Source organism: Hipposideros armiger, unplaced genomic scaffold (assembly GCF_001890085.2).
Source record: "Hipposideros armiger isolate ML-2016 unplaced genomic scaffold, ASM189008v1 scaffold_45, whole genome shotgun sequence".
Taxonomy (NCBI): domain Eukaryota; kingdom Metazoa; phylum Chordata; class Mammalia; order Chiroptera; family Hipposideridae; genus Hipposideros; species Hipposideros armiger.
The window spans coordinates 5,173,109-5,183,279 of NW_017731395.1; the positions used below are offsets into that span (position 1 = coordinate 5,173,109).

Below are 10,171 nucleotides of genomic sequence, written 5' to 3' on the forward strand. Positions count from 1 at the left end.
TCCTCCACAACTAGACTGAAGAACAAAACGATAGCAACTTGTCTGTTCCCCTTCCCCCAATTCCCCAATAAAAATCTTAAAAATAATAATAATAATAAATCCTGAGACTGTGGAAACAGACGCAAGAGGCCATTCTCTGTCTGTGCTTGAGTCTGTAAGAAACATGCAAAATCCTCACAAAGGCAGTCATTTTGCTTGTTTTCAGTTCACATCTGTTGGTCTCAATTCTAGTCTCTTTTCTCTATACAGTTAAGAGCATTGCTTACCTTTTTTGATATAGATGATTTTACTTTCTTGAAAGCTTCTTCAAAATGCTTCTGACCAATCTTGAGTTCACCTGTGGAGCAAATGCAAAAATATACACACCTGGGTATAGTACGTTAACTGTGATTTATAACTTAGCTTCTCGTAAGAGACTTCCAAGCATTCATAGGGAACACAGAGGAAATTAATGATGACACTGGCTCTATTCTTTTTTCAGAACAATATTCAAAGCAGATATAGTCTACTCATCAGATTGTTTTAGACCTTTTCCCTTTTAATTTATTTACATATTTCTGACCATATTTAATTTTAAATAAATGCTTAAGTTTTATAATATCATACATTTTGGTGCAATCTCCTCCCCCCCCCAACCCCCAGCAGCAATCAAAACAGTTTATTTTGGGACAAATTATATAAAAAAGTACTTTGTTCATCTTTAATGAGAGATTCTTATCCCCTTAAAAAAATAAAAAAGTCCATATGTTCTATTTATTTATTTTCCCCCAGCTTTACTGAGAATTGTTGACATAGGACATGAAAGTTTAAGGTGTGTACCATGATAGTATGATACACGCATATATTGTGAAATGATTACCACAATAAGGTTAGTTAACACCTCAGCCCCCTCACATAATTACCTTTTTTGTGTGTGGTGATAACTTTTAAGATCTACTCTCTTAACAACTTTCAAATATATATACAGTATTGTTAATTATAGTCACCACATAGTACATTAAACTCCTGGAACTTACTCATTTTATAGCAGGACGTTTATACCCTTGACCAATGTCTCCCCATTTCCCCCACCCTCTGTTCATCAGGTTTTAATGCAGTGCCACCAAAAGAGACCTATCACTCATAATCAGCTAACCCTCTGTAGGCCCTCTGGGCACTGTGTACCTTAACTTAATGGTGATGTTTATGAAGAAAAACCAGAATGTTCTCTTTCAAGACAATTCAGATATGTTTAACTGGGAATGGAAAGTAGAATTCCATAGTCTTTAAGTATGCATACACATAATTAGATGTTATGGAGTTATAATAACATAATATAAATATAGATAACATCACAACACTGGACTAGAAGGGGGTTCTGATTATAAGGTTATGCCATTATGTAAGTAAGAGAAATCAAGTAACTAAATGTTAAATAAGGCTTGGTTTAGATGTTAACATGGTAACTTACAAAATGACAATTTATACTTAAAATAGTAAACGTTCTACAGCTATTAGGATAGAATATTTACCTAAAAATAAAATAAAATGTGTTGTTGAACGCATCAAATGGGCGTTGAATGGCATTTCAGTTTCAGTAAGATACTGATGCCAAGTCCTGAAGGACAGACAGCTGGAAACGTCAACTGCAGCACAACAGGGCTGTCAGAGCTTGTACTAGGTGTTATAACATCCTAACAGAATTATTAGCAAGTAATACATGCAAGGAAGCACATTCATTTTAATAACAAAACAAATCCCAAGACAGTCAGCAGATCTGGTTCTCAGATAGCATCCTACCACACAAGATGCTCTTACAAGATATTCTAATTTTGCTAATTGCATTCCACCTACTTCCAAAAGGAATTTCAAATAGCTCACAATAAAAGAAGTGCAGATGACTGAATCTTAAAACTCAAACAACAATAAGCTTGGGGACTTCATAATTAAGATAAGCGTTAGCTGCTGTAACCAAACAAAACTTAGCTCTAAGATTCTTGGTATCCAAAAAAAAAAAAAAGGAAAAGAAAAACAATACAAATAAAAAAAGACATCTTTTGGAAATCTACTGAATAAAAGGAGATCAATACAGACTTGAACTAGATGAAAGTACAGATTTAGAGGACAAGGTAGGTGTTTTGAGAAGGTATCCTACAGTACTGTACAGACAACAGCCACAAACAGCACCTGACGAAACTACTGCCATAGGAACTAAGCAGAGTAAAGGCTGTATCTGTACATGCCATGGTTGGAATGCAGGTGACAAATCTTTTTTGGCCAAGTACACCCAGATCGTACAACCGAAGACACTGTTAAACGTGAAGAATGGTGCAAAGCTGTTGAGATGGCCACAAATCATCACATAATAATGTACATCGATTTTGTTATATTAAAGGAAAGTCTGAGTACATAGAAAGTTTTTTCAGTTTTCACGTGTGTGTGTTAAATTCTCCAACTTAAACTGCATTTTAACAGGGAAGTAGCTATTACTTTAGCAAAAGATTGAGAAGGTTTTCCAGAATAGACCAAACTCATGATGAAGTCAGTAAACGGACCCATTTGCCTATATCTAAGCATTTGTATATGATAGGGAAAGATATGATACTTTTTGTTAAAGAGGCACCAAATAACTTTGCTATTATTATAGTTGTCAGTCACAGAGATTAAGTCATATTTAGAACAGCTACTAAAGGTCTCATCAGAAAACGTCAGTTTTATTGTAATATCCCAGTTAACATGCTAGAAAACGGTCATTTTCCAGGTCAACAGAGGTTTTAGGTGTCCAGAGTGATAACTGATCAGAACTGAGAGATTCTGCTGAGAACTGTACCTTTTTCATTCCCACTCTTCTGCCTTGCCATTTCTTGTCTCAGGGCACAGAGAGAGGCTTCCCGCACCAAAGCAGAAAGGTCTGCTCCCCTGTAAGAAAAGAGGTGTTCGTACTTGTTTAAGCTTAGAGCCTGTAAAAGACCAGAGAGAAGTCTGAGAGCAATTTTCTTTCAAGTCACATATTAAACAATCAGGATAGAAACTGACTAATATAAAGGTGGGATAAACTGATTATGGTCAGTAGGAAAGAACTTTTCAGTTTTTATTTAAAATGTTTCCAACTATCAGAAGAAAGGAAATCATGGAGGAAACTATGAATCATACATAGTCCCATGCTAATAGCTATAGATACTAGTGTTAACATAAAAAGTTCAGAACGTCCAGCCAGTAAAAGAAACTTACATGTTGCTATTTATTATAATTTTTTTTTTGTTCGTATGGCCTACGTTAAAGTGCTGACTGGCCCATTCATACATTACCTAATGTCTAAAATAAGCTTACATAAAAGGTCATTTATGTTGAAAAGGATAGAAAGTACAAAGGCGAGAAAATCTTTGGTGCCCTTGGTTAAGGCTCGAGCTGAGTGAACACATCACAAGGTACTTAAACTATGACAAGAACTAACAAGCCTTCATTTAATCATTCAGTGTAGTAATATGCTGAGTCAAAACTTCATTAATGGAGTCTTCAGTTAATGAAAGACACTGGTGCTGACTGGTGTTTCACTCTATTACATCTCTAACAGAATTCTTGGTGATTCTTTGAGAAAAAGTTTGAATGCGGGGACAAAAACCTCATTCCTAGACATTAACCTTATTTAATGTATAATGTTGACAATCCACATAATATATAGAATTAAATATCCACAGAGCTTAAATTATTAACTGAATCCAATGCTTTTGTTACTGAAGTGTTATAAAGGGTTATAACATTATTTAATAAGCACATACATGCTGTGGTCATTTCTTTCTTTAACGTTCAATCTAACCCGGGTGCTGAGACACCATTAATTAATATAAACAGGCGGCTGAAGGCTCTAGTATTATAGTGGCTCTCCAACGGTGAAGACCGTGGCCCTGAAACCCAAAGTGTATACTGTTCAGCTTTAACCCTAACTCTTTATACACTGACACCCTAAATAGTATAATCCCAAAGATCTGGTCCAGGGTAAGTTTTACCATCAAAACTGCCTGTTACTCACTGAAAAACTTCAAGTTTTAGCACTCAGCTGTAAACTGTTCACTTAAGTCTATTTTTTTACCCCTTAGTAGTAAGTTCATTTAATTGCAGACTGGTACGGGTTTGACTCTCAACTAGGGGGAGAGAAACATTCTCCTTAAAGGGAAGAAGGACCTTTCACATCATCTGCCCCTCGACCCCTGCCTGGAACCCTGATCACCTCCCCTTCACCGAGACAATCGCTGCTTTCTTAAAGGAGCCGCGATTCCTGACCGACGTGTGGCGTATCTCTCAAGTGCGTTGGCTGGAGTGGCAGAACTAAGGCTGAGACTCAGCCCTAATTCACATCCTGACCACACTCCCTATAAATGATCGGCATGGTTTCAAGTGAAATCATGTTGACAGAGATGGTTATGTGAAATTCTTCAGCCAGAACTGGGAGTCGCTGAGTGTCTATGTTACTACCAGGGGACAGAAACTGACATTTCTGAACAGATTCCTGAAGACCTCAGAGATGGGAACACCGCTTGCCTTGACGCAGCTTCAGAAAGCCCAGTATCTGGCCCTGCCCTACAGGAATATCACAAACACCAAGCATGTTGCGGACAATCAACTGGGCTTTGCAAATAAGCCAGAGGAGCACATGTCCCCCACTGATAAAAACCCTGAGTTTCATTTTCTTCCTGTATACCAACATTGGGAAAGTTAACAAATTTCCTTAAAAACATATGAAGAAAACAAGAAAAACGAAGCCACCACAAACATGAGAGCTGAAGGCAGCGGTGTCTGATTTCCTGCAGGCTCTGTGGATGTTAACAGCTGTGCTGTGAAAAAGGAATTCTGAGGCTTGGAAAATGTGGCACTCATCGATTACTCTCTTTTAAATGCTGAAGCATCTGGACAATTTAGCAGCCTGTAATGATATGTCTGTTCAAATATTCTGGAAGGACAGACAGACAGTTTGTGAAGGGCAGCAGTGGTGGTCAGGGTAGTAGAGTACCAAGACTCAACAAAGGAGAGGAACCCCCACTCCCAGAATTCCTCAGAGTCTCAAAATGGGCAAAATGGCTTCTCTAAGGAGGGAGCAAGCAAAGGCCAGACCCCACACGGGGGGCCTCATATAACCCTCCCCACCTCCTCATTCTCCCTCATTTCCACATGACAATTAACTCACTTGAGGCTGATACTTACGAATAGCAGTCACAGCGAAGGTCACCAGCGATTGCTTCCAGATTCACATCTGCATCCAGCGGGGGTTTGGTGCCATTCTAAATAAGAGAGAAAAATTTTCACGGAGGCTTTAAAGACCAATACTTTTCCACATAATAGGTTCTTAATGAATATAACTGATTCCCAGACCAGCGTTAAAATTTTTTTTACAAATTTCAAATGTGAGAAATAAGCTTAAGAAGCAGACGCCACACTCGGGCAAGCGAAAGGCAAACTGTTTGCTTACAAAGACTGACGAACAAAGACTTACAAAGTTTGCAGCAGAAACAAACCATCACCAAGAACAAAATCACCACCTCAATCTTCCCAAAGGTGGAGAAGCACAGTTCCTTTGCCTGATTAAATGTGGCAAAGGCGGAAGAAGGGCTTACTTCTGATGTGCGCATGTGCCTGGGCTTAGGTGGGCTGGGGAGGGAGGAAGAAGACTGAGGCAGCACAGGAGAGAAGGAGGCGGAAACTCTGCTACAAGCCCAGGCCCTCGGTGCCATATGTGGTAAGAGTCTTAACCCTCTATCTGAACTCAGCCCTGACTCTGGGGCCAAGTCCCCTGCAGCTCATACCAAGAGAAGCAAGAAAGAACAAGTACCAGGACAGTTTTAGGGTTACAACACTTAACACAGAAGCTTACACGCTGACACAGTGTGTGTTTAATAATATTTTTAGTGAGTTCAACTGCAGAGGCAGATAAAACAGTTTTCAGTGATTTAAAATGTTTCACAGTTAGATGGCAGGTTAGGTTCGTTGCGTATTTGCTTTACTCTGACTCATAACTTACATATACACCGCATACGGTCTTTTTGGCAAATATTACATTAGGAAGTATGTAGTTTAAGAAGCAACACACAGAAAAAAGTGAATAAACATATGCCATTAAGCTTCAAGGTAAGTGTAAATATTAGTATGGCTGGGGCTCCGAGAGGAGGTGGTTCAGACCCAGCATCTTGTGTAATCCTGCCCCTCAGCCCACACTCAGATGATGCCCTGTCATGCCCTCCCAGCTGGGCATGCTTAAGAATTTCATAAACTGTACATCTGCTAGTGGCTATTATTTGATAAAATGCAAATGTTCATCTAACACAGATTCAGGACACAGACATGTTTCCCATTCAATCCACTTTGACCTGGGAAATAATCATGGGAAAATAAACTCTGTGTGACATTAGGCAAACAATCTTTGTGCTTTTTTCCTTTTCCCCTCTGGCTGTGTATAAAACTAGATGGTCCTGCAACATAGACAGTTACCATTTAGTCAGTTAACCCAGGTGGGGTAGGGGTGAGTAGTGGCTGGAAGGAAGCAGAAGAGAGTGTGGCTCTGGTAATGTTCTCTCTCTTATTGTGGTAAAATCAGCTTAACAAAATTGATCGCTTTAACCATTTTTCAGTGTCACAGCTTAGTAGCATTAAGTACATTCACACTATTGTGCAGTCATCCATCTCTAGAACTTTACTTTCACCTTCCCATAGTGCCATTTTGTATGCATGACCCACTAACTTATCCATATCCTCCTCCCCACAGCCCCTGGCAACTCCCCCAGCCCCTAGCAACCACCATTCTACTTGCTGCCTCTAGGAATTTGATGGGTAACGGTCTCTTTCTGGATCTGGAGGTTTTGTTTATAAACACTCATGAACTTAGACATTTAATGATATGCCCACTTTTCTGCATGTGTATTATACTGCAATAAAAAGGTCTAAAAAGTGGACGTAACATTGAAACAGAAAATAGAAAACGTGAGTTCTAAAATTTCAAGTCTGCAACTGAATGGGCCTTTGGTAAGTTTCTAAATCTTGTTTTGGTAATAAAAAAAACAGTACCTTATCTCCAGGTGAGCAGGTATAATTTTGTGCTATATTTGGGGAGGAGGTGTGTCTTATTTAAATAGTGGTGGTGAACCTATAACAGGGACTTTTTATGATGGGGAACAGAAATATCTGGGCTTTCCAAGCTATGCGCAAGTCTCTCACTCCATGTTAAGAAGCAGGTGGGGGCTAGAAAGGAGAGGCTACCTCATTAGGCACAAGCCCTTATTAGATTGTTTATTTGCATCAGAGACGATCAACCTAACCTTGACTGTCAGGTAGCATATGGATGTTTCCCGCTGACATTCCACGTGCTGCTAGGGAAGTCTACCTCAAACTTCCTCCTGTCTTGTTTTAATCAGAAGCTCAATCATAAGAAATAAATCCATGGAGGATTGCCCAAGGATAATTCTTTGACCCTTCTCAATATCTAAGTTTGACTCTTGGGTCAAGCTGGATTTTCATAAAGGCCTGCGGTCCTCAGAGGGCATTCTCTGACCTTTCAAAACATTGTTTTTAATGAACTAGCTTTGCGTTATGTCCTTACATTAGGGGAACCATCAACACGCCTGTTACTGTGTTTACGACAGGGATGTTTGTTAACACACTGTCCAGTCCATCGTAGTTTCTCTTTATAAGGACCCAGAGGGGAAACTGTTCTCACATCTGCATCCTGGGAGCAACTGCCAGCTTTCTATATTTAGGGCACCCTTGTAGTTAAATCTTTTGTAAAAGCTCAATATAGAAGGGAACACAATAAAACAAATGATTATCTAAAAGTAATATTTTAGAAAAATAGTTTATTCTTAGAAGCTTAAATTCTCAGAAATTTTCTAATTCTTAAGGAATTGATTTTTAAGAAAAATTAATAATGCCCCCCAAACCCTCACACTTGAAAGTTAACAAACTGCCTTTTTTGGAGAGTGTGGGGTGTGGTCCACATAAGACACCTCCAAAAGTTTCAATAGCAACATTATTTCGCAATTAGAAATAAGGGCTAAGGAATCTTTGGATCATTAAAATCTAATTATTCTTAACTGAAAGGTGGCCACGTTTCTAGCCTGTAGTAAAAAGTAAAATGAAATGAAAGGTGAATTCTATACACTCCCAAGTAGGAGCAACTAGAACAAATTTTAATGGCATATAAGAAAGCTTATAAAATAAAACACATAAATATTTTAGAGAATCATTTATTGAAATGGTACTGATATATAAAATATTTAGAACTTTTTATAGTAGCTTTGTTTTTCCCACTACTGGTTTTTTATCTCTTAATAAAAGCTCAAAGGAAAATCTCAAATAATTTGGTGATTATAGAAAGCTGCGCCAAAAGAAAAATAGTCTCTTAAGAAGTTACAGCCCACAAATATAACATGATTCCAGTTATATGAGGTACCTAGAGTGGTCAAATTCCCAGAGACAGAAAGCAGAATGGTGGTTGCCCGGGGCTGGGGGGAGGGGGGATGGGGAATTACTGTTTAATAGGTATAGATTTTCAGGTTGCAAAATGTAGAGTTCTGGAGATGAACTGTGGTAATGGCTGCACAAAAATGTGAATGTACTATTGCCAAAGAACTGTACACTTAAAAATGGTTAAAATGGTAAATTTAAGTTAAACATATTTTACTATACTTTAAAAAAAAAAGAAGTTATGACCCATTACACTACTATGTCCTATAATTCTGATTAAGCATTATATGTTAAGGAATACTCAGGTTCAAACAGTACTTCAAGACGTACTACTATTTTCTTTTATTTCAACAATTACATCTATATTTAGTCATAGAAACCTATTCTTAGTCACATAACAGAGTCTGGAATCAGCAATGATTTTATTCACATAGTTGGTTGAAAAAAAATAAAGATAATCATACCACCATACCAAGGTAATTGTTACTTTGCAATTTCTTGCCAGTCTTGGACATGTACATAGAAACACACATCTCTGTATCCTGCTTTTATGAGAGATAGTTTGCTCATCAATTTCAAATATTTCAAAAGGCAGTTATAAGGATTAAGTATATTCATACATGTATAGTATTTGGAAAACAGTAAATGCTTAATAAATGTTACCTATTATATCAGATATTCTTAGCTCATGAAAATTTAATAGATAATGTTGCTAGGTGAGATGTTAAACATGTTTTAGTCTGATGAGACACATTTAAAAAAATAATTTGGGAATTCTGGGTCTTTTAGTGGGATTTTTGTAACTATTTTGAAGACTGCATATTATCTCAGAGCACTTATTAAACATCAAATAACCTTCCTGGCTTTCTGAGATAAGGGTACATTTTAATGATATTTGTAGGGAAGAAATGGAAGTTTGCCCTGGAGATTTTCAGTAATAAGCCTCTTGTTACCACGTCACTACCAGAAACACTAAATAGAATACATAAAAATGTAGTGTTCGGTTTTCTTTTAAGAAACTTAAGAGTCCAAAAGATACTGAGAAGTTGCTCTGACCCAAGAATCTTTTCAGACTTTTAGGACCAAGACTAAAGAAGTTTATTTTTATCTCCCCTTAACATTTCAGGTGTTAACTGAAAAAAGAGGAAACTATACATAAAACAACCTGGGGAATTAAAGTAGAAAGCCAGCAAACTTTGAAACAGAAAGGTTAAACATTAAAAATGCCAATTTTTCTCACTTTTGGCTAACTCCCAAAGAATGCATATGGGTAGGAAGTCTAACTTTAGAAAAGAGTATCTTTATTTTTTAGTAATACTTTATAGAAAATGTGACACTAGAAAGTACTACCTTTCTTGGAAAAGAAACATTTATTGGAAGTTTAATAATTCCATTAGCTTTGTCTTCTTTTAAATGTCAAGTACATTTAACTTGATTTAAATAATCTGTTAAGTTTATTCTCCCTCCTCTTAATTCACCTGCATAAACATGTTTAGAATGATGTCTGCGCTTTATGTTAATGCAGATTATTATACAGCAGTAAAATTCAGGGTGATTTGCTTTCTTCTTTGTATTTTGGATGCACTGCTTATTGTTTTTATAAAAACAGCAAAGTCAATTCTGTATAGGCATCTTAAAAGTTGGCATATAACCTACATGGAGGACAGAATTCAACATTATGGTTTCAAAGCTCAAGTTTTCTCTGGGTATTTGTAAAGGGTCTATATCTATTTGCTTTTCATCT

At 37.4% G+C, this 10,171-nt stretch overlaps 1 protein-coding gene across 1 annotated transcript in view; it reads right to left on the minus strand.

The window, feature by feature from the left end:
- NVL (nuclear VCP like) overlaps positions 1–10,171 on the minus strand; it is a 70,622-nt gene that overhangs the window by 10,371 nt on the left and 50,080 nt on the right. The window contains exons 20-22 of the mRNA XM_019639598.1: positions 5,179–5,255; positions 2,810–2,898; positions 267–337 (exon numbers count right to left, since the gene is read on the minus strand). Of these exons, the coding sequence (XP_019495143.1) occupies positions 267–337; positions 2,810–2,898; positions 5,179–5,255 (237 nt within the window). The remainder of the gene's footprint in view (positions 1–266; positions 338–2,809; positions 2,899–5,178; positions 5,256–10,171) is intronic.